This window comes from Carya illinoinensis, chromosome 5, assembly GCF_018687715.1.
Source record: "Carya illinoinensis cultivar Pawnee chromosome 5, C.illinoinensisPawnee_v1, whole genome shotgun sequence".
NCBI lineage: Eukaryota > Viridiplantae > Streptophyta > Magnoliopsida > Fagales > Juglandaceae > Carya > Carya illinoinensis.
In genome coordinates, this window is record NC_056756.1 from 1,075,116 (window position 1) to 1,099,888 (window position 24,773).

The 24,773-nt window shown below is 37.2% G+C and overlaps 3 protein-coding genes across 6 annotated transcripts; 2 read left to right on the top strand and 1 right to left on the bottom strand.

The window, feature by feature from the left end:
• The first annotated feature begins 1,884 nt into the window (after nt 1–1,884).
• LOC122311247 (wax ester synthase/diacylglycerol acyltransferase 5-like) lies at nt 1,885–5,922 on the top strand. 3 transcript variants are annotated; one of them, XM_043125718.1, is made up of 6 exons: nt 1,885–2,794; nt 4,660–4,732; nt 4,831–4,898; nt 5,066–5,278; nt 5,369–5,532; nt 5,640–5,922. In XM_043125718.1, exons 1-6 carry the CDS (start codon nt 2,006–2,008, stop codon nt 5,647–5,649), a joined length of 1,317 nt encoding a protein of 438 aa, XP_042981652.1. In that variant the 5' UTR covers nt 1,885–2,005; the 3' UTR covers nt 5,650–5,922. The 3 variants fall into 3 exon arrangements, with proteins under 3 accessions (XP_042981652.1, XP_042981651.1, XP_042981650.1); XM_043125717.1 differs by having other exon boundaries at nt 5,609–5,784; XM_043125716.1 differs by having other exon boundaries at nt 1,887–2,794; nt 5,369–5,506; nt 5,609–5,922.
• A 1,163-nt stretch (nt 5,923–7,085) lies between these two features.
• LOC122311069 (probable E3 ubiquitin ligase SUD1) lies at nt 7,086–14,554 on the top strand. Of its 2 annotated transcripts, none has more exons than XM_043125428.1 (9): nt 7,086–7,572; nt 8,923–9,615; nt 10,886–11,653; nt 11,757–11,968; nt 12,078–12,443; nt 12,755–12,915; nt 13,011–13,174; nt 13,320–13,466; nt 13,844–14,554. In XM_043125428.1, exons 1-9 carry the CDS (start codon nt 7,264–7,266, stop codon nt 14,348–14,350), a joined length of 3,327 nt encoding a protein of 1,108 aa, XP_042981362.1. In that variant the 5' UTR covers nt 7,086–7,263; the 3' UTR covers nt 14,351–14,554. The 2 variants fall into 2 exon arrangements, with proteins under 2 accessions (XP_042981362.1, XP_042981363.1); XM_043125429.1 differs by having other exon boundaries at nt 12,758–12,915.
• Nucleotides 14,555–15,037: 483 nt separating this feature from the next.
• Nucleotides 15,038–20,567, bottom strand: LOC122311070 (polyadenylate-binding protein 8-like). The gene is made up of 9 exons (XM_043125430.1): nt 19,996–20,567; nt 18,318–18,436; nt 17,526–18,182; nt 17,348–17,425; nt 17,175–17,264; nt 16,758–16,895; nt 16,438–16,611; nt 16,151–16,354; nt 15,038–15,575 (listed from the first exon to the last, which is right to left on the bottom strand). The coding sequence occupies exons 1-9, from the start codon at nt 20,234–20,236 to the stop codon at nt 15,333–15,335; spliced, it is 1,944 nt and encodes a 647-aa protein (XP_042981364.1). The 5' UTR covers nt 20,237–20,567; the 3' UTR covers nt 15,038–15,332.
• Between the last annotated feature and the right edge of the window lie 4,206 nt (nt 20,568–24,773).

Below are 24,773 nucleotides of genomic sequence, written 5' to 3' on the forward strand. Positions count from 1 at the left end.
TATTTAAATATATAGAATAAATACAACATTATAAAAATTAATATTTTTTTAATTATAAATTTTATTATTTTTTTTAAAAAATTATACAATAATTACGTATTTCATAAGTTTACGTAACAAAGTTTGTGATTTCTGTTCTTTAGTGTGGATTATTCTTGTGTAAGTGGTCCAGTTTCGTGACCTTCATTATCGAACTGTCTTCTTGTATTAATTATTTAGCTAGTTGGAACTAGACGGAACAAGGCTCCGCCTCGCGTTTCCCCAGAGATCTTGATGTGGCTCGCCCATTCTCACCACTCATTCAAGGTAGCACAACGAATACACTGCCTCCTTCAAATCTGAGCAATAGCCTGTACGTTTTTTTAATGTCCCTTTTCTTTTGTAATGAATCAAAATCAGAGGGAATATCTATTTAGTACAGCAATTATCGCTAATTAAAAAAAAAGAAGAAGACTGAAATACGAATCCAAATATGAATAGATTAAAAATAATCTATATTTGAGTTCGAATGCAGGCAATAAAAATCATGCCAAATTCATAGAAAGCAACTCAAACAAATAAGATTAATCAATATCCTGTAGAGATACTCAATGCTCATTTTTTGTTTGGATTACAGTTGACACTGGCAAGTCTCGATGTAATTGATAGGATGCCTGCATACTAGGTTAGTTAGTTATTCACGTGACCAACGTTAGAGAGGTACGTACGTTACAGCAATTGAGATGTATACATGCAAAGGATGCTGCTCAGTCGTCCACAAATGGATTCCACAGAAGCTCGCCATCGAATAAAGTAAATTTGTTTAATTTTTTTTAAATATTTATAACATTATTTAAAAATACTTTTTTAATTACTAAACAATAATAATAATAAAAAAACAAATAAAGAATCGGTGATAGCTTTCGATTCTTTCATATATGGATTAAGCCTTATCCATATGAAAGTCACCATACCTTACTAATAGCTAGTTTATTATTGAAAAATGTTAATCATTGTCCTCATATCACCTATTATTATTATTTTTTTTTTTATCAATTTTGTCATTTAATTTAAATATATATTTATTTAATAATATATATTTAAATAAAAAATAAAAATAATAGATTACATATTTATTTATGATACGAGAGAAAGATAAATAAAATTTTAAATGAAAAGTAGAATTTTTCTTGGATTGCGAGTTGTTGACCACAGCACGCGAATTTTTAATGAGCATTAATACTCTACAGTAGCTGGTGTCTGATAGTCGAGGATTTATTTTGTTTTTCTCGGTGATCGTCTGACTAATATATGTAGAAATTTCTGACTACAGACAGGAATTATATAAACGTAATTTTACAAGTTATTGTATATTGTTACGTTTGATAAAAATAATTTTAACATATTATATCAAATTATATATATATAAATTTTTAAAAAATAAGAATAATATGAAGAGAAGTACTCTATATAAATAGATTATATAAAATTAAATTTATAAATTAATGTAATTTTTATAATTTATTAAATTTATTTTATAATAAAAATAATTTAATAATTTAACGTATTATATTATTTTATAAATTTATTTTTATATAATGTTTTTGTAATTAGAATATTTGAATGAAAGTTTGTTTCGACTATTTACATTTTCAAGATTTCAGATACCACTCATTTTGTCCGAAAATTGAGTTAAAGATATTTTGGTCATTACACATAAACGCGCATGTAGGACTGCAAGAGGAGTACCCATTCGGACTGTAGATATGACGTACTCTTACCATGTGTAGAAGTAATAGAACTGAATAATGTAAATGGAGCTCTTTAATTTTGTTTATTTAATAGTGAAAGAAATGATTATTAATAAAATTATATATTCGTTTATATTTTTCGTACTAGACCGTATATCCAATTGGGAGCGGCCCGAGTGGGACTACAAAGTGACTGTACAAAACTGACACACGCGACTATATGATATCAGAGACGGCTCCTCCTTGTCCGAAACCAAACCCACTCTCACGCACAGATGCCTGTCTCTCCGATGGCCACGCTGGCATCCCAAAGCGACGAGCCCTTAACCCCGGCGGGACGTCTCTTCGTCCGGCCCGAAATGAACCAAGTAATCCATTGTGCCGTAGGATTGAAGAACCCAATAGACATCGACTCCGTCATAGCTCAGGTGCGCAGCTCCGTCATGCTTCGCCACCCCAGGTTCTGCAGTCTTTTGGTTCGCGACCCCGACGGCCGTGAACACTGGAGACGAACCCACATCGACTTGGACCGCCACCTCGTCGTACTGGACAGCCCCGTCTCCGCCACCGAAAGCGATGATGAATCCTCGGTGAACGAGTACTTGGCCGACTTGTCCACTAGCTCGGGACTCAGCGAAGACAAGCCGTTGTGGGAGATCCACCTGTTGCTGGCCCACAAGTGCGTGATCTTCCGCCTTCATCACGCATTGGGAGATGGGGTCTCTTTGATGTCGATGCTCTTGGCGTGCTGCAGGAGGGAGGACGACCCGGACGCGGTACCTAAGATTGGTTCTGTTGGGAACCGTAGAAATGGTATGGCAGGGAAAAGGAGGGGTTGGTGGGAGTGGGTTTACTACTATTGGAGGGTTTTGTGGAGCTTTTTGGAGATGGCTTGGTTTAGTTTGATCTTCGTGGTGGAATTTATATTAAGGAGTTTGTGGGTCTGTGACCGAAAAACGGTTATAGCCGGGGGGGCGGGGGTTGAGCTCTGGCCGAGGAAGCTGGCAACGGCCAGGTTTCGGCTCGAGGACATGAAGTTGGTCAAGAAGGCTGTTCCTAATGCGGTGAGTGTTTACAATTTTAAATTAAAAGGTAACTATCACCCCAAAAGCCAAAGAAGAAGAAGAAGAAGAACAATCGCTTTAATTTTGAAACTTATAATGATATAACTATTGTATTGTTAGATGTAAAAACTCGGAGGTATAGTAGAATTTATGTTCATTTCAGCTGCACGGATATGGAAATTCTGCGGCTACTACTTGATATTGTTTTCTATCAAAAGGGTTAAGAGTTTTTAATGGTTAGTTATTAAAATTCTAGTAATCGATTTTCTAGTTAAATTGTTTAGATTTTTCGACTTAGCATACAACGAATACAACGCAATGAAAAAATTGATCTATTATAACGGATTAAAAAAAATTAAGAAATGATGATTAGGATTTCAGAAGTTTTATGTTAAGAGTTACTCCAAGAAATACAACGGATCTCGATTAGCTTCTAACGAATAGGTAATGAAGGTTTTACATAAAGTTGCTGTCATCTGCGGACATTTCGGTGTTTCCTGAGTCGTTAATGTTGGTTTTTTTTTTTAATGTCATTAATGTGGTTGTGAATTGAGAAGCTTCACACACTTGAGAATTTAGACTATATGAGAAACGGCAGTTACAGAGTGTTGAAGGGAAACACTGAAGAGAAACCCTCCTTTGGGAGTGAAAGTTGAAGAAAAACAGGGTATTTGGGGGGATAATAAGATCCCTTTTGCCCCCTTTTTTCTTGTCCAATTCCAAGCAAACAAAAATGGCTCCATTTGAATGGTTTGAAGTGATAAATTTGAGTTAAAATCTGAACCCTAGTTAGACCCATCAAATGGAGCATCTTGATCCTGTTAGATATTAGGTTCAAACCTCCACCCACCTGTTAATGTGGGTTTGTGTACTCATTTCACCTTTGTAGCTAGATCACAAGGGGGCTGCGTTCTATATCACATCCCATATAGTCAACTGGATTGGATGGGAGAGGTTTCTACTCTCTCTCTCTCTCTCTCCACTTAACTTTTTTCCCTTCTTAAAAGTCAGTATAGTTGATGACTGGGTATTGCCCGTTCTGTGCATTAGGCTCATGATTTTTTGGAATACTCACTTCTCTTTAAACTTGACTGAATTGTTGACTTGCAATTTCACAACGATTCATGTAGATGCAGGAAAAAATGAATTTACCAATTCAAATTCATATATATTAGCAAAGTTATTGCTACTTTTCTGATTTGTGTAAAGCTGTATGTATAAGTGCATTAGGTTGACTGAATATATTGGTTTGTTAAGCATGTATGCAAATTTCATGGCCTGCACCTACAGCTTTTCTCCTTGACTCTGCATATAGTTATGTGTGAGAACGGAAGTTAAAAGGGAATAATGTAAGGCATGAGACCCAACAAGAATGTCAATACTTTTTTCTTTTTTGATCAGTAAACAAAAATTTAATTGATGAGATTAATAGTCATTATTCATAAAAAAAGAGATTCATAGTCATTGCCCAAGTACATGGCACAAATACAAGAGCGACACCTAGGCATGACATTATTGCTTGACAGCATAACAAATGCATTTGAAATTTCTCCCTAATCTCTTTTTTGGTTCTTGAGATTTGTACGTATATATTTTTGTTTCTTTTTTCTTCTTATCTCTAGTAAAGAAGGGGAGAGGAGGAACGCACCTGGGTTCAAATATTAATAATGCAGTGCAACTTTGTCTTGTCTTGTTTTATTTTTCCCTCAATTGAAGCAGATTTGGTTCGAGAATTTTTGGTTTGTTTGATTAAGTTAAAGCTAATTTATTGATGGCATTTTGTGGTTGCTACCATGAAGCTTGATACATAGTTTTTAGGAACCCATACTTTGATGCTCTTATTGTGATTTCATGCCACCGTGCAGACCATTAATGATGTTCTTTTTGGAGTGGTATCATCAGGATTATCAAGATATCTAGATCACCGAGGGCCAAATGGTAAACATCGTTTACATCATATAAGTGTTGTACTTGTAAATTTCCATGAAGTGATATAAAATCATCATAACTATATTTAATTTAGTTGTCACTGTTAGTTCTGCAAGATGGGCTTCGAATGACGGGGGTAGCCATGGTTAATTTAAGGGAACAACCGGGATTGCAGGTCTGTTATGCCCATCTTTTTTTATTTGCTCGTGCTAGATTCTCTTCTTCATTGTTCTTTTATGTATTTGTTTTTTATTTTTCATCTTTCATTTTTTTAGCTACTTTTTGAGAGATCATTGAAATTCAAATTTTTGTGGTTGACTGGGAATTTCTGCTACTGATCAGGATCTATCAGAACTGATGAAAGACAATTCGGGTTCACGGTGGGGTAACAAATTTGGCATGATTCTCCTACCTATTTATTACCATAAAAGTGGTGCCGATCCTCTACAGTATCTGAAGACAGCTAAGGCGATGATTGATCGGAAGAAACAGTCTTTAGAGGCTTATTTCTCATACAAAATTGGGTATCTTATAATGACCTGCTTGGGATCAAAGGTGAAGAACTAGTTAAGCAAATAGTGAATTGGGAAAAGAAAATCATAATTGCTTGATTCACACGAATGATTCTCTTCTTTTATATTGTAGGTTGCTGGCTTACTCAACTACAGGATTGTCTGTAATACTAGCTTTACGATCTCAAATGTCGTTGGCCCACAAGAGACGATCATGATTGGAGACAATCCTATTACTTACATGAGGGCAAATTCATCAAGCCTACCCCATGTACCACTTCTAAACCCACTTTACAGGTATATTATAAAGTAAAAAAGAAAATGATAATCGGTATATAAATGACTTTGGTCATCTTGCTGGTCGGTAACGCAGGCACTCACAATGCACATGGTGAGCTATGCAGGAAGGGCTGACATGCAAATTTTGGTGGCAAAAGAAATCATCCCTGACCCAGACTTTCTTGCCAAGTGCTTTGAAAATGCATTGCTTGAAATGAAGCGAGCCGCTTCAATCACCTGCAAAATATAGGAGGAATTTATTTGTTAGTATGCATGCCGATCAATTCACATGGACTACAATTACAAAGGAAGATTTATTTAAATTTCCCAAATATAAATAATTTTGGAAGCACCATAAGAAAAATTAGACCTCAATTAATTTGATGTATGTATACAATTAGGTCTTAAGTTACCCTTCTACAGCAATTTAAGTTAGTCCCTCTAAAACTTGTGACTAATAGTAATATCCTAATCATTCGATATAAAAGTGTTAGAGATGGACGTGGAATATGACTTTTAAGAGTCCTAAAACAGTCTATAAAATATTTCGGAAATTTCGACAAATTTGCAATTAGAGGCATCTTGTCAATCTCTCTTTTAAAACTAACAGAAGCGTGTCAATAAAAAGTGCCATTCTTTATCGATTGATGCATAAAGGAATGATAGCCACATTATATATATATATATATATAGAGAGAGAGAGAGAAATGCTATACATCATCCCACAACACACATTTTATATATTAAAATAATATTTTTTATTTTTTTTATTTTTTATTTCATTTTATTCTTATTAAACTAATTAAATTATTCTATTTATCATTTACACATTACATATTTATTATAGAAAAAATGAAAAAAAATTAAAATAAGTATGGTGTGTAAAGTGTGAGGATGATAAGAAGAATTTTTCATATATATATATACACAAATCTTACAAATTGATGTAATTTTATGTAATTTGAAAGATTTATTTTATAATAAAAATAATTTTACAATCTAATAAATTATATCAAGTTATATTAAGTTGTAAAATTATCTTTATATAATAACTTTGTGGTTAGAATATTTCTCAAGATAAAAGTTTGGAGTTTTCATTTGTATCTATGGAATGCCATTTGATTATGGAAAAGTTATAAAAACATAGTAAATGTACTATTGAATTAGGAATATTTTATGGGAAATACTAGCTGTGCACCTTAAAAATATATCAAAAGGACAATGATAGGCTTATCCCTTAACTACTTTTATTGTATTTGAAATTTTTATTATTTTTATTATTTTATATCTTTAATCATTAAAAAAAATTAAAAAATATATAATTTTATTAATAATTACTTAATCATTAAAAAAATTAAAAAATATATAACTTTATTAATAATCATTTTCTTAATTATTAACTAAAAAATAAATTAAAAATATAAAAATAGTAGTAAAAATGTAATAGGAAGAGTAATAGACCAGTAATAGACCTATCATCGTGAATCTTACTATAAAAAAAATACTTTTTTTTCTTTTTTTTTTATAAATAAAATCCACATTTGTAGACTTGTTACTCCCGTATGCTTCACGCGCGAGGGGTAAACGCGGAAGACCAATAAAAGCCTCCTTCGTCTTTCCACCTGCGCCTCCATCTCTTCCCTCCATCCCACGTATCGATTCCCTTCGTACAGAGGATCGGACGGTTAGACTGATTGGGACTCCCCAAACTCACCGTGTCAACCCTGCTCGCAGACTCGAACCCTCGACATGGAGATCGTCCCGGAGGCGTCGCCTATTCGAGGCAACGATAGTGTCGAAGCGTCGTCGTCGTCTTCGTCTTCGTCTCCTTCTGTTTCGTCTTCTCTTCGATGTATGAAGGAGAGCGAAGCGGCGATGACCTTGACGGCGAGGTATGAGGAGGACGAGGAGGAGGAGGATGTGTGCCGAATCTGCCGGAACCCAGGGGACACGGATAACTCACTCCGGTTCCCGTGTGCGTGTAGCGGAAGCATTAAGTACGTCCACCAGGATTGCCTTTTGCAGTGGCTCAATCACAGCAACGCTCGCCAGTGCGAGGTCTCTCACTCTCTCTCTCTCTCTCTCTCCCCCCCCCCCCCCCCCCCCCCCCCCGGGGCCCCGGCGGCCCTGATCCGATCGTCTTGAATTATCAATTTAAATTTGTTAGTTTATATATATATTTTTGGAGTTCTTTGATGAATATTTTAGATGAAAAGTTGGGCTCCGTTCTTTGGTTGACATAAATGTTGAAAGATCCATAACGGATGGTGCAATTAGGGTTTTAGGGTTTCTTGTTTATGTTAATTTTACGCGTTAACTCTGTTTTGGTAGCTGAAGATATAAAAATAATTATAAAAAATAACAGACTAGATTATCTAAATAATTATTTCTAACTCGTTAGAAAGTTATATGAAAAAATTCTTTATAATTGTTCCTGAAGTAGAAAGCGTTGTATTTGTTCTTGGTGATTAACAGAAAAATTTTGAAGACTGAAAGGCGGTTTCACGTGTTTACTTACCGCTCCTCTGTCAGTGTAGCAAGCAATTATTAAGCAACGTAACTTACACCAATTACAATAGCATGGCCAATCTTTGAAATGGTTGGAACCTTATTTTCCTACTTATGGATTGTTGAACATTTCCAAGGACCCGTCATGGTGCAGCCTAGTGGTCAAAGGGTGGGCTAGAATGAGTTGTAGACTCAGACATTCTATGTTCATATTCCGCACTAAGAATTCTTCTAATTACTCGATACATACTTCTGACTGCTGGGGTTGTGTATTTGGGATTTACCTTCCAGGGAATAAGTCCAAGGGTTCATACCTTAGCGAGGTTCCATGTTATAAATGAAAAACATTTAGGAGGTAACAAATTACTCTGTAAATTGAGCTTCAAAAATCTCACTGTTTAAGGAACTATGATATTGTTTTGCTAGCATTTAAAATGCACAATCTCATGTTGTTTTGATTTTATCATGAATAAGATAACTATAACAATGTCTTAGGTAAATACTAGGCCTATGAATCCCAAAGGGGCTACTTGATATCATGCAAACTGAATGTAATGCCTCAAGGGAGGCCCAACCCACTATGGGTCTATACTCCAAAATGATTAGTCAATGATACAATTGGATCCCCATTGGAACTATTCTAAAGAGCACTTCTCCTTACCAGTAATGTAGGATCGCATACACTACCTGCCCTTATCATTCAATATGGGGTATCATACTGAAGCACAATGATGGTTCAGCTTTATTTTTATGGGTTTGAGTAGGCTTGCATTTCACTAGGAAACATTGGTTTCTTGGGCCACAACCTCGATCCTTTGTTTATGGTTAACTTGATTTATGTCTCAATCTGTTTGGAGATTAATTTATGGTGTGATCAAATAACTTCGTAATGTATTACAGGTCTGTAAACATGCATTTTCCTTCTCCCCAGTATATGCTGAGAATGCTCCGGCAAGGCTTCCTTTTCAGGAGTTTGTAGTTGGGATGGCAATGAAAGCTTGTCATGTTCTGCAATTCTTTTTGCGCCTTGGATTTGTCCTTTCAGTTTGGCTCCTCATTATACCTTTCATTACATTCTGGATATGGCGGTTAGCTTTTGTGAGGAGTTTTGGTGAAGCCCAGAGATTATTCCTAAGTCATTTATCCACTACAGTTATCCTTACCGATTGTCTACATGGTTTCCTACTTTCTGCTAGCATTGTATTCATTTTTCTCTGTGCAACATCTTTGAGGGATTACTTCCGGCATTTACGGGAAATTGGAGGTCAGGATGCTGAGAGAGAAGATGAAGGGGAAAGAAATGTTGCTCGTGCTGGAAGAAGACCCCCTGGGCAAGCTAATAGGAATAATGCAGGTGATGGAAATGTTGAAGATGTGGGTGTGGGACAAGGGGTTGCAGGAGCTGGTCAAATGCTCAGGAGGAATGCAGAAAATGTTGCTGCCCGGTGGGAGATGCAGGCAGCTCGTCTTGAAGCTCATGTTGAACAGATGTTTGATGGCTTGGATGATGCTGATGGTGCAGAGGATGTGCCCTTTGACGAGCTTGTTGGCATGCAGGGCCCTGTCTTTCATTTGGTTGAAAATGCATTCACTGTGAGTTCATCATTTTGCTTCTGTTTTTATTCTTATTCAGGTCAATTCTTGTTATAACTTCTATTCTTCAGTTAGGTTTCCCAGGCTATAATGCTTTTATGGCTCCCTTAGTTTTTGAAATTTTTTTAGGAGAGTTTTATGTATTGACAAGTACAATACCGATAAGAAAAGAAGTATCAACAAGTACAAAAAAGGATTGTCTAAATTTTTATGTATTGGCAAGTACACCAAAGAATTATTCATAAATTAAGCTGCTCCGTTTATGAATTTTTTTAATCTTATATTGATTTCTCAGTATGTTACTAGATCCTTGAAGCTTTGTTCAGCATCATAAATTTTTTGCCGGAAGACTGCTTTGTATTTTCCTGCATTTGGTGCAACTGACAATTCTTCATCAAAGAAAAAGGATTTGTGGTTGGGACCAGGCCTATCTCCCACAAAAGATGCTTACACTTTTGTGACCATTTTTGGGACCAGGCCTACACCCCTTTCCCGTTTTCCTCCATTCAACTTCTCCCTCACTGCCATCTTCATGTCCCCCGAACCCTTGCTGCTCCTCATTGGCACCACCACTACCTTCCTGCCTATCTCCCATTTATTCACACCCACCATCACAATTACTACCTCCCTTCCCCCACCCCATCACCGCCACTGCCCTATGGGGTTGTGTTGTATAATTGTATTTGACAAAAAAATATGCAGGGAAAGAAAGGAGGCTTTACATAGATATTTAGTACAGACATCAAATAATAGAGAACAAAAATTCTATTGAAGTACACTCTATTGGAAATAATATTTTGAGTATTTTATTGGTATGCTAGCTATGTACTTGGGCTATGTTTTTTTTTTGCATTTTTTAACATTTAAAAAAAGGAGTTGAGTGGTGGTTGATTGTGCTGGAAGAAGTAAGGATTTGTGTGGAGTCAATGGATTCCTCCGTGGTTACCAATGAGATGCTAAACATTTTTTATGTGTTCAACCACACTACATTGGGGAGAGGATAACATAAAAAATAAAAATATACTTAATGAGATTTAAAAGCATTCTTTCTTTGTTGAGGCCTGTGTCATTTGCATTGTATCATCTACCTTATGTTCTACATTTGTTTATCTGGTGAAATTCCCTTATCATTGCAGCATGTCTGACATAATATTGCTGCAAGTTATCTGTTTTAAGTTATTGTGTTGTTCCAAAGGGCAAAAGAGCTGAAGTTGTCAATTTTTGTTCCTGTTTTTTAATTGGTTTATAACATAGTCCTATGCCTCTGCAGGTTCTGGCAAGCAATATGATATTCCTTGGTGTTGTGATCTTTGTACCTTTTTCGTTAGGTCGGATTATACTCTATTATGTATCTTGGATTTTCGTTGCTGCTAGTGGTCCAGTTTTGTCTACGGTCCTGCCAATTACAGACACTGCCCTCTCCTTAGCAAATATTACATTGAAGAATGCATTAACTGCTGTTACAAATTTGTCATCTGAAAGTCAAGAAAATGATCTGCTAGGCCAGGCTGCAGAAATGTTGAATAGTAACTTTAGTGGTCTAAATGAAGCCTCAAACAACATTACTTCAGCACTCTCAACAGATCTATTGAGAGGGGCCAGTGTTGGGGTATCACGGCTTTCTGATGTTACTACTCTTGCTGTTGGATATATTTTTATCTTTTTTCTTGTTTTCTTCTATCTTGGCATTGTTGCATTGATTCGGTACACTAAGGGTGAGCCTTTGACTATGGGGAGATTCTATGGTATTGCTTCTATAGCAGAGACCATTCCATCTCTCTTCAGGCAGTTTTTGGCAGCAATGAGGCATTTGATGACCATGATAAAGGTTGCTTTCCTTCTTGTCATTGAACTTGGAGTGTTCCCTCTGATGTGTGGATGGTGGATAGATGTCTGTACTATAAGGATGTTTGGGAAGTCCATGGCTCAAAGAGTTCAATTCTTCTCAGCTTCTCCTTTAGCAAGCTCATTGGTTCATTGGGTTGTTGGAATTGTTTACATGCTACAAATAAGCATATTCGTCAGCCTTCTTAGAGGGGTATTATTCTTTGCCATCATATCGTAATGCCTCAATTATTACTGAACCACTTATCTCGTTATGTTATTAATGTGATAGAATTTTCTTCTCTTCCTATTGTCAGGTTTTGCGTAATGGAGTGTTGTACTTTCTTCGTGATCCTGCTGATCCAAACTACAATCCATTCCGTGATTTGATTGATGACCCTGTGCACAAGCATGCTCGCAGGGTTCTGCTATCAGTTGCTGTTTATGGAAGTTTGATTGTCATGCTGGTGTTCTTACCAGTTAAACTTGCCATGCGGATGGCTCCTGCCATTTTTCCACTTGATATATCGTAAGTTGGTCCTTGTTGTTTTTGTGAGACCTGTTGTTAATGAGTAGCCTATGCGATTTCCATGACATGCTACTGTTGTTTGCTAACTCATGGATTCTTATATTTGCAGGGTGTCTGACCCATTTACTGAAATTCCGGCTGACATGCTTCTTTTTCAAATTTGCATTCCATTTGCCATCGAGCATTTTAAATTGCGGACAACAATCAAATCCTTTCTAAGATATTGGTTTACAGCAGTTGGCTGGGCACTGGGTTTAACAGATTTCTTATTGCCCAGACCTGGGGACAATGGTGGTCAGGAAAACTGGACCGGGGACCCAGGAAGGCAAGATAGAGTACAGGCAGTACAACTAGGTGTACAGGATCGGGCCCTGGTGGCAGTTGCAGGTGTGGATGATCCAAACAGAGGTGTTCTTGCATCAGAGGACTCGAATATTTCAGAAGACTATGAAAGCGACGAACAATCTGATTCAGAGTAAGTTTCTGGATGCGTCACGATTTTACAGTCATGAGTGGGTCTTAATCGTAGATACCATTTTTTTAATGATACTATCTTCCTTACTAGTTTAGACCTTACAGCTATAGGTTTGCATTTACCCTTGACTCTGCAAATTGATTAGTTGACTAAGCTGTTATTAATTTGCAAATTCAAATCATATATAGATGGAGTTGTCACCTGGACCTCTTTTCTTTTTTGATTCTTCAACATATGTTATTGTGGTTGATGTTTTTGTTTATTGATTCTTGACTGGCAACAATCTAAAATTTACTCCATTTGTCTTTTAGCAGGTATGGCTTTGTACTTCGCATTGTCCTCTTGTTGGTGGTGGCTTGGATGACTCTACTTATCTTCAATTCTACCTTGATAGTTATACCAGTTTCACTTGGAAGGGCAATTTTCAATGCAATTCCTCTTCTTCCAATGACTCATGGCATCAAGTGTAATGGTAAAATGGCCCAACTGAATTATTTTTCCTGCCAAGGGTACTTCATACTTCTGGGTGCGAATGCTAATATGTTTTCATTCTATTTATGTTCTTAGATCTTTATGCTTTCATCATTGGAAGCTATATGATTTGGACTGCTATAGCTGGTGCTAGATACTGCATTGAGCATATTAGAACTAAGAGGGCTATAGTTTTGTTGAGCCAAATCTGGAAGTGGTGTGGCATTGTTTTCAAGAGTTCTGCACTTCTATCTATATGGGTAAGAATTAATCCATGATATTTCCCTCACAAGTCACCTTTTCTTTTGTTGTTAGGCCCGGTTATTGTTCATTATCCATCTCTGTTTTTTTTTTTTTTTTTTTTTTCAAAATGATTAAAAACTCTTGCATATGCTTGTGTTCCAGATTTTTGTTATCCCTGTATTGATTGGACTGCTATTTGAGCTTTTGGTGATTGTGCCTATGCGAGTGCCCGTGGATGAAAGCCCAGTTTTCCTCCTGTATCAGGATTGGGCATTGGGCCTGATCTTTCTTAAGATCTGGACTAGACTGGTGAGTGTTAAATCACATTCTTTTCATTTCAACTTGGTATCAGAAAAATAAATAAATATATAGCTGGGATTGTCCTCACATCTAGTTGCAATTGTTTAAGCCCCTTTGATGTGAACCCGTGGGATCGAAATCGTGCCCATCATCCTTGAAGTATGCTGTTGCAGTTATCAGGCCAATATAGGTGTTTACTGGATCATTAAAATGCTGTTATAACTGGGAATACAACAGCTAAGGAAACTTATCAGGGGGAAAATGAGTCTTTTACATCTGTAGATGATGGCCATATTGTAGTCATCAAGCTCTCTAGAACTTGGTTGCTTCATTCTAGTTGATTTAGCATTTTCTTTTTTCTGGTGTTTGTTGTTAATTCTGAACAGGTCATGTTGGATCACATGATGCCACTGGTGGACGAAAGCTGGCGAATAAAATTTGAGAGAGTGAGAGAAGATGGTTTCTCTAGGCTGCAAGGATTTTGGGTGTTGCGTGAGATTGTGTTCCCAATCATAATGAAGCTGTTGACAGCCCTTTGTGTACCTTATGTTTTAGCCAGAGGGGTGTTTCCTGTGCTTGGGTATCCATTAGTAGTAAACTCTGCAGTCTACCGGTTTGCCTGGCTGGGATGCCTCTGCATTAGCCTGTTGTATTTTTGTGCCAAGAGATTCCATGTCTGGTTCACCAATCTTCACAATTCCATACGTGATGATCGCTATTTGATTGGCCGGAGGCTTCATAACTTTGGGGAACACATTGAAGAGAGTCAAAGTGAGGTAGGGACTCCCTTGGAAACGCAAAATTCTAATATGCATGGCACTAGTTTAATTAGACACGACCTAGAAGTTGATGTGGGGTTGCGGCTGAGGCGTGCTAACCAACATGATCCTTAACATATTGGGCATGCGCTGTCAGTTTTTCGCAATGTCGAGGCTTTAATGGAAGCATTGGATGTGTACACCTCTCTTTGGTGTGTTCAAATGCTGTGTTATGTTGAGGGTTATGTGTGGTTTGTGCATATTGTACTTTTTAAGTTAGTTATTAGACAAAACAAATCAAATATATTTTGTTCAAAAAATTGCATATATTTTGCCTTATATTCGCCACGTTTTCCAAGTGTATAATTATGATACCTAAACTTCTAGCCTGGCTGATGTAGATTAGGACCTCATTTGAGTTGCATTTCCATTGTTTTGTAAGAAGTATATATGTCACGGTGCGGGTGAACCAGGAGATCAGCGAGAAATTACCGAGTTCCGGAAACAGAGGCAGTCATGGGAGCTGTGGGCTTGTGCCGTTCGGATCACTTGCCCTTCCCATGGCCAAACTATAAAATGACAGATTGAGTCTCTCAGCAACGCGTGGGATCCACGCTTTTACACGATTTTGGCTCGCTTGCCTGTGTAAGGCAACACTTCCAGTATTAGCTCACAGGATTTCATCTAGACTTAGTTCCGAGTGCTGATTGATAGGTAGGCGTATAATTAATTGCCCTACCAAAACGAGATTGTATTATTTATTACTCACGTTATTAATCACCAGCTTCACAATTCAAGCTGGAAGTTCATCTGGAGAACATAGAATCAACTTGGATACTGCTCATTGCCACAAGTGGAAGCTCAAAAACCAAATAGAACCAACTACACTATGTCCGAAAGATGGAAGCAAATTGTCGCAATACCAGAGCAAAGGAAAAAATAATTCAAGCACAGATGCCACAACAGTCGCAGTCATGAAAAGGGAGGAAATAGACAAGTCAACGGTACATACCCAACCGGCCTATCCTTCTCAACGCCCTCACTTTTAACTAAATCAAAGCCACGCCTACATCAGTTTCGAACCATTTCGAAAGGTAGAAGCGCTCATTCAATGCCCTCATGAAACGAGGCTGTCATTCAGAGACAATGAGCCCAGTTGATCAGCCGCATTGCCAGCTTGCTGCTGCTGAACATTCCTCAGAACATCCATAGCCTCAGCCACCTTTGCTTTCAGAGCTTCCGGTGATTCGAGCAAGTGCAACACCTCAGTCTGATCCATCTCCAAAAGCATGCCTGTAACCTTAGCCGCATTTTCAGGCTCCAGCTGTTCCACAAGTGGGTAGAGGTTCTCACCCAGCATCTACAGATTTTCATCCACGAAAATCAAAATCAGCAATTAACATCATAATTCATAGCTCCACTAAAGCAGTAAACATCAGACATATCAGGACTGTGTTGTCTAGGATCGCCGTCAACTCTCATCCTGCCATGCTTCACCTCCAACATAATTTTGAATAGCATGAAAGTAGTCTCCACATGCAAGCATGCACACCACAATTTTGTGATGAAAAACACATACCTAAGAAATGGTGGCCACATTGTCCTTGCCAAAAGATGGCCTTAATGGGTAACAGATGTAGAGCATTTTCAGAAAATAATCATTTTTTGAGATCCAAGCAATTAATAATCCTTTAGATCATTACTTCAAATCTTACCTGGCTTAAATGTGAAGAGAGAAATGATTTGTACAAGCCCCAAATAGACAAGCCTCGTGCAGTCCCTTTGTACAAAAGTAGACCTCATCATGAAAGTGTAAAAAAAGACCTGTGCGGGCTTGTCTATTTAGGGCTTGTACTTAGCTTTACTCGTGAAAAACCTCAAGAAAACCAGCCAACTTCTCCCCCTAGGCAATAGGAAAAAAAAATCAATACTTACTGTTCTCTGCTGCTCTGGAGTAGCATTTGCAAGGGCACTAGCCAAAGCCCCTATAGGAATTGGCTGGGACAACGATGCATCACGCAGCGGCATACCACCCATGTCATATGGAACAGAAAACATACCTCCAGCAACACCAGGCATGGGAACATCAGGCAGGGCACGCCCAGGGGGGTAACGGTAGACACGGCCCCTTGGAAGCATCTGTTGTTCAAGGAATCCATTACAATGTTTGTTTTAGATCTATACATATAGATACTATTTAATGGGAACAGAATATCACCAACCTGCTGCTGCATTAGTGGAACTGGCTGCTGGGTTTGCTGCACAGCCCCTGCACGCCTGCCACCAGGACGCTGCCCCTGCTGCCCCTGCTGAACCATTGGCATGAAGAAATTGGGCATCGGAGCCCCACCAGGCCTCATACCAGGAACAAGTTGCTGCTGATATCCAAATCCAGGCTGACATGGAGCATATTGAATATGATTATAAATTTGTAGCCAAATTATGTAAGCACATTGACCAAATAACCAGAGGTGAAATAAAAGGATGTCCAAGATAGAACATAAACAAAATAGGGTAAGAAACAAATCAGGAATAAAGTTACCTGGGAAGGAATGATAGCAGGTGGACCTTGGCCATAGAATATCTGTTGTCCAAGACCTGGAGCACCAGGGGGGTACATTGGCAAACGAGGAGCAACTGATGGTGGCATTGCAACTGGCCGCATTTGAGAAAATTGAGCCTGTATAGGCAGCAGTACTCTATCAATCACAGATAAGCACACATGACTGTTCTAAAATAACAAATATCAAAACACTGACAAATTCAGAACCAGACAGCAGCATCTGCTTTAAAGTATCTAGATAGAATTAAACAGACATATAATGACATGGGGACAGAGAAGAGGAGGGGGGGTGTGGAAAAGACGTGTGCCTCAAGTCTCACACCTAAGTCAGAATCCTTCGAGGAAAATTTCACTACAATTTGTAGAGGGATCAAAACAACATAAAGCAAAACATGCCTGCAACCTAGCTCTTCTATCTTCTTTTCGCTGTGCAAGTGCAACATATAGAGGTTTGCTCACAACCATTTTGCCATTCATCTCTGACATCTGCCAATCATTTGAAAAATTATTTTTTTTAAAAAAGAAAAATAAATGTTGTCATCTTGAACATACTAAAGACATCAACTTACAGCTCTAGATGCCTCTTCAGGAGTAGAGAATGCAACAAATCCTGATCCCCTACTTATTCCATTTGGGTCTCGCATAACCTGTTCATGCATCAAGAAGAATGAAGTTTACAAAGCCTTGCCATTAGATCATGCAGGACAAAACATAGGAGCTCTGCTTTCCCATATAAATGCTACACACCTTGCATGAGGTAATGGTACCAAACTGAGAGAAAAGCTCCTTGAATTTATCATCACCTATGCTATCATCCAAATTTTTAACATACAAATTTGCCCCTTGATATTTATCTGCTGCCTCTTTCATACTCTGTTCAAATCGAAGCTTCAATTCATTTTCCCTTTCAGACTTCTTCTGGGCTTTCCCGACATACCACTCCTTATCATCCACTTTCTTCCCATTAAGAGCCTCAACAGCCTTAGCAGCATCATCTGCATTCTCAAAGTTGACAAAACCAAAACACCTTGATTTCCCATCCATATCCCTCATCACAATAACACTGGTGATAATTCCAAATTCTCCAAAAATATTGTTCAAATCTTCTTCAGTTGTCGATTCAGAGAGATTTTTAACAAAGACATTGTTGAATTTCATCTTGTCAATAGCACTCTCTCTTTCCTGCTTGCGAAGGAAGGGTCCAACAAAAACTTGCTTGTCATTCAACAGCATACCATTCAACTGCTCTATAGCTTTTTGGGCAGACTCCTCAGTATCGAATTGAACAAACCCATAGCCTTTTGACTGGCCATAGGAGTCTGTAGCTACCTTGCAAGAAAGAATACTCCCAAATGCAGAAAATGTATCTTGTAACGCTTTGTGGTCAATCGCCTTATCCAAATTCTGCCAAGTTCAAAACGACTGGAGATTAGTGACACAGAAAATAAAATATACAAAATCAGCAAGGATCCAAAAAGCATTGTTAAGAAATAAGAAGAAGGGTCCAATCAGAAACTCATAAATATCAGACACGAATACCTTAATAAATATGTTTCCAGCCCCACTTTTGCGAATGCTAGGGTCACGATGAGAATACATAATCCTAATGGGCCTTCCATTGAAAGGGGTGAAGTTCAGTACATCCAATGCCCTTGCAGCTGTAATCATTTTAAATTAAAGATGTAAGATTGAATAGAGAAATATTGACAATTCCATTGTACAGAACATGGAAAAAAATGAAGAATCCCAAATTAACAAGAACATGCATACAAAACAAATGTTCAAGGGAGAAAATTGGCCCAAAAATGTGAAATTGTTAGCTTGGTTGGAATAAATAATTTAATATTACGAATCTCGCCAACAAACCCTAACTACAAAACCATTCTCTACCCATTTTGGTTTGGCCCTAGTTACATACACCATTCATATGTATCAAAGGCCAATACCATAATAAGCCAATAATAAATAATAATACTAATATGTAGTGCAGAATAAATTGTGTGCTTTCACTTCATTCAAGTGGGTGCCTGGACCCAGTACTCTGCAGTTAGTCTACATGAGGCCTTTGTGCTGAATTGAGACTAATACTTTCAATAATATTGGGCATAGAGTCAAAGTTGCGGTTATGGAATTGAATCATCCTTCCAATTTTGGGCAGCGTGGATCCTGCTCATGTTACCACTATAGGCAACTTATATTAACGTTCTATCGTGTTCAGATTAATATTTGCTACTAAGTAGAGAAAAGCATATTCTCCTCCTTTCAATGTCTAATTATAAATATATTGAAAGAGCAATACAATAGAATAAGATCCCCTCACGATTTTTAGGTATCAAAAATGGTGTAAAAGCATCTTAAACTAAACTATCTTATGTTGATTAGAGTGAAAATCAATTTTAATAAGCTTGGTTCTTTCATGAAAAACACCACACGGGGTTAGAAATATATTTTTTTGATAAGTATTTTTCATAAGTCGTAAAAATATTACATATATATATATATATATCAAAAGGAATAACCAAGTACACAGAACATATACAAGAAAACACCTTGCCCATATTAAAGAGCCCCTAATGACCCAAAAAACCCGTGAAAAACAACCCAAAATACACTAATCCCAAAACATCCCGAAATACCCAAAAAATTACTTTGAGCCTCAACGCCTTGTTTCCCGTAGAACTAATACCCAACCCCAGCCTCAACCCCAACCCCAACCCAACTAATATCTTATGTTGTTTAGAAATATATAACGAAACAAGTTTTTATTTTCCTCTGTAGTGCAACAAACAAATGAAAACTTCTGATATCAAAGGAAAACATTGTGGCTCCACAAGTTCTGGATTAAAAGAAATATAATTTTCTTTCCAACCCCACTCCCCCCTTTCTTCTTAACTAGTCACAAGTCGGTATTAAGTTGATGTAAGTTTATACCCAACAAAGTTCTCTTTGTCATACAATGGGTACCATGTTCAGATGTTCTTTGAAGTTTTTCTTACAATGGCACACCCACCTTACATGTAAGTTGCCTGTTCAGCATACAAGCAAAAACCAATTCCTGAATTACATTGTTTCAAAAAAATTCACACAAAAAGATAGAATGTGTAACTACATTATAAGTTATACTAAAAACCAACTGGCAACGAATCTAGCTAAATAATCAAATTGCAAGGTATATAAATCTTCGAAAATAAATTGGAAATTTGAACCAATAACTAACCGTCTTGAGGATTGCTATAATTGACGTAGCCATAACCGAGAGATCGGCGGGTGGTCAAGTCCCTGCAAACCCTAACCGAAACCACCTGGCCCAGCTGGTTAAACAGATCATAGAGCTGCGAATCGGTCACGTTAGCGTCAAGATCTCCAACATAAAGTGACGTCGTCACGAACTGGTTGGCCCCACCCGCACCGTTGGCTCCCGGAATCGCATTCTGAGGCTGAGGTTGTACCTGTGCCATTGCCAAGATTTTTTTTTCAATCCAAAATTTTCTTTGTTAATTTTTTTTCTTTTATCTCTTCCCTCTCCTCGCGTTATTATAACCAAACCCTAGGAAGAAACGGAATGAAAAAAAAAATAAAGTAACACGCACACGAAGTGTTCGACAGAAGACCTCGGATACTAAATTTCTTTGCTTTTTTTTTTTTATGATTATAGGTGGGAGGAGAGGGAAGGGCGGGTCAGGGATCCGCCGGAGGAGCGGCTCGTGAGGAGAAGAGAGAGCGAGAGATAGAGAGGACTGTGGTGGGGTTTAGTTCGAGAGGGCAGCTGGAACTGCACTGAAAAAAAAAAAAACCGGTTTAGAAGCTGAGAGGGTTATGTAGGTGGGTGGGTTCGAGTTAACCCTAGGATTAATGTAAGAACGAGATCTGAACCGTATGATCTGAGAATTTTTGGTCGGACCCACATGACGATGTCATGTCGGCGGGATGGGGTTAAGGTAACCGGTAACGGTTGGTTTGTAGAAGGTAAAGTGTGTTTGGGGTTGCTTCGTTAATTTCGGGAGTGGCATACGCGCCTAAATGGGCGAGTGATAGATAAAGGTCTAACCCTGTATTATTACCATTTTAGATTTTTTTTTAAAATAATGACCTTATACCTACCTAAAATAATACTAAAATTTATTTTTAATAGAGTAATATAATTTTATTGATTATTTAAAAATAAATTATAAAATAATTGTTGGTGTATTATTTTTACTTTTTGAATAAATCTTAGCAAAAAGTTCTGATTAGGGGTAGGGTCCGACTCCGACGAAGTTTGAATAGTCAATTCCTGTCGGAGTTGGAAATTTTTTTTACTTTGACTCTTCAGAACTCCAAACAGAGTCGGACTCCGACTTTTTAGAACTCCGATCAGAGTATGGTTGGGCTTTGGCCCACCTCTGAAGGCCCATGCACAATCCAAGGCCCAACCACCTAATTGACTTCTAATTTTAAAAAAAAAATGATACAAAAAAATAATAAAGAAACTTAAATACAAATGACATTGATTAAATTCCATACAGTCATACATTATAAAACCAAATAGTAGTAAATTAGTAATTAAACATTGACAAAGTCTTGATTCTTGAACATCGAGAAAGGAACAAAGTTTTGATTCTTGAAGTTGAAGCCAGTAGCCACTATCATTTGGCACTCGTTCTCATAAACTTTTATCTGTAAAATAATACATATGAAAATATTTTTAAAAAATATAATATGAATTATGAAATTGTCAATAATTTTTTAAATGATTTAAAAATACTAATATAATACCTGAATAGCATCACTACAACACATGAACATAACTCCTCATCTATGTAACTTGTAACTCATCCATAATTATCACTCATCTGTAACTATGTTAGGGTTCACAAGTAGATCTACAAAATCATAAAAATTAGAAATTGAATAATTAAAACATTACAAATATTTAAATTATCATTTAAAAGCATATAAACTATAAAGTTACTTGATTCAAGTCTATAGCTCTCAAGATCAATGATATATACTCCAATGGGCATTTCACATAGTTAGTTCTATGTACAAATGAGAGCATCCACAGTTGAAACTGTCAATGAACTCCAATAAGCATCTAACACACGACCTATAGTGCTAAATACCGACTCAGAGGCAACTGTAGTGATAGAAATAACTAGCAGATCTTGGGCTATTCAAGAAAGAATAGGAAACTTGGTAGAATGAACCTTCCACCAAGTTAATAAATGAAATGCATCACTAGGTGCATCGAAATCTTCCATCAAATAGCGTTCAACCTCAGACCTGCAATGCAGAATATTCCTCGAAGCATGTCTTTGATGATATCACTGCACCAATTATGATAAAATAGCTGCAACAAAAACAATATAATCACAGGAAGATGTCGAACTGGTCGGGTGTGAGGAGCTACGGTTACCACTTGCTGGAGTAGGATGACCATTATTATTTTAGTGGCTATATAAGTTATCAATATCCTTTATCGGCTCTCTAATAAACTCTTCAGCCTTTTCTTCCCCAAGGATGTCAATAAAGAAAAATTGTATAATTTCTAACTTATATCGGCGGCCAAAGATTATAGCCACAAGTAATAATCTATTTATTTTCACAATATCCCCTAAATATTTATCATATTTTGATTTTATTCTCATAACCGTAGCAAATAACAATCCCTTACTATTAGCATAACTCTGTTGCAAGTGTTCATGAATCCTCAAAAGCTCGTCAAAGTACAAGTCTGCAATACAATATTTGGATCCAGATATCTGTATAGTTGTATCATTAAACAACTTCAAAAAATCAACAAAAGACTTCACACGATTCTAATCAACTGCATCCGGCGCACCAAGCCCCCTTCTCCCTCCAGTAGACTCCATCAAAGCATACCTCAGACCCCCATCCTCGACTTCCAACATCATATATGTCAAGTTCCATCGAGTCGTAATGTCCAAGCACAACATGGCAGAACATGGAATCTGAAGTTGTTCTCCATGTTCTGTCATTGCCTTGAATTTGCCAAACCTTTAGGGGGAAGCCCTCACATATCTCACAATGTTGCGGACTTTGGTAATTGAATTATCAAACTCATTCAACCCCTCAAAAACAATGAGATTGATGATATGAGCACAACATCGAACATGTATAAACTCATGTCCACGAATGATATCATCTTTTACCATTATATTTCTCTTGAACCACTCAATTGCAGTGTCATTGGCACTGGTATTGTCAACTGTGATACAAAGGACTTTTTTAATACCCTAGTCTTGAATACAATCATCCATCATTGCACCAATGGATGCACTCTTGTGATCAACAATCTTTTTAAATCCAATTATCTGTTTATGCAGCGTCCACTCATTGTCAATAAAGTAGGCTGTGATACACATGTACTCCACATTTTGTATGGACGTCCATGTATCAACGGTGAATGACACTCTCTGACCAGTCCGACTAAATATCTCATTCATTTCCATCTTCTCCATCACATGCATCTTCAAACAATCTCGCATAACCGTATATTGTGAAGGCATGAGAAAACGTGGCTCAAGACAGTGCATAAATTTGTTGAAGCCTTTTTTGTCAACTGTGGTAAAAAGCATCTTATCGGTAATGATCATTTCTGCAAGTAATTCCCACATCTTCTCACTATATTGAGGGATTATAAACTTTTTAACATGTGATCCACCACCATCAGTTGTCATTTGAGTTTCGTAATTGATTTTGGTTTGATTAGTGCTAATGGCCACTAATCCTTTCGCTGTCAACCATTAAGATGTGCTATTAATACACTGGTGCCTTGCTTCTTCGAATGGCAACCACAAAGTTGTCCACAGTGATTACATCTTACATGGAGGTTCACATGATCATAAGAAATTTTAGTAAAATGTTCTCACATCCATGACCATTTTTTAGAAAGCCGTGATGGTCGATCATGCTCAATGGGCACATCTGCCATATATTCATCTTCATTGAACACATCTTCATATTCTCCTTCTATATCTATTGGGAGTCGATTACTTGCACAAGAAATAGCTGCTCTAGATTCTGTCCTAGATGGGGATTTAGGGGTGGAAGTACACGCCATCATTGGAGTGGGAGCCCTCGCTGATGTAGGAGCGCTGACATTATCTCTACAATCTCTACTTCTACTAGTATTAGTATCCATACTATTTGAAATTAAAGAAGCTGAAAAATTAAATTAAAAGTGGGAAGTTAGTTGCTAAATAAAAAAATGTAAATAAAATAAAATTAGAGCAAAACCATCACAAATTTGAGAAGTAGCATTACATACTTATAACAATTTCAAAAGTAGTATATGCTGGTTGGTGAGAAAGCATGCTTTTTGTGCTTAAATCTCACCACTAAAATCACAATTTTCAGCCCAACGATATGTAAACTAGTTAGAATTGTGATAAATTATGTAATTTTTACGTAATGTTCGGCCCACCACTAGTGTAATATTACTATATTGAGTCAACCTAGCCCCTATAAATAACGGACTATGTACACGTCATAGATGGTTTTTTTTTTTCCCCTTGGTTATAGAAATAGCACAACCTATCACGGACTTGGGCATCGCTGTCAATAGAAATGGTGTGAGGAGATCCTTTACTGCCAATCCTCAGCTTGTTGATAGCTTGAAGTGTGTGTATCAGATTGTGGTTTGGCTCCTTTAATAATATTTAGTTCAACAGATGAGGTATTTGGGGGTGGATGATGATAGCCAAATCCTGGTGCTTTGGACTACTACAAATAATTTGTTAATAATTAATGTTAGAGATCAATACTTATGACTGGGAAGGCGCACTTACCACGTGCAATTAATGTCACATATTAATCAATTATAAATCAACACGTGGCAAAGCCACAACAGTTTAAAAAATCCAAAAGTTATTATAAAGTCTTCAAATAGTCTATAAAATAAGAAAAGGAACACAATTCAATAAGAAGAAAAGCTTAGAGCTTAGAGTGAGGATTTTTTTTGTAATTATTGAATTTAATAGTTATGTTTTACTG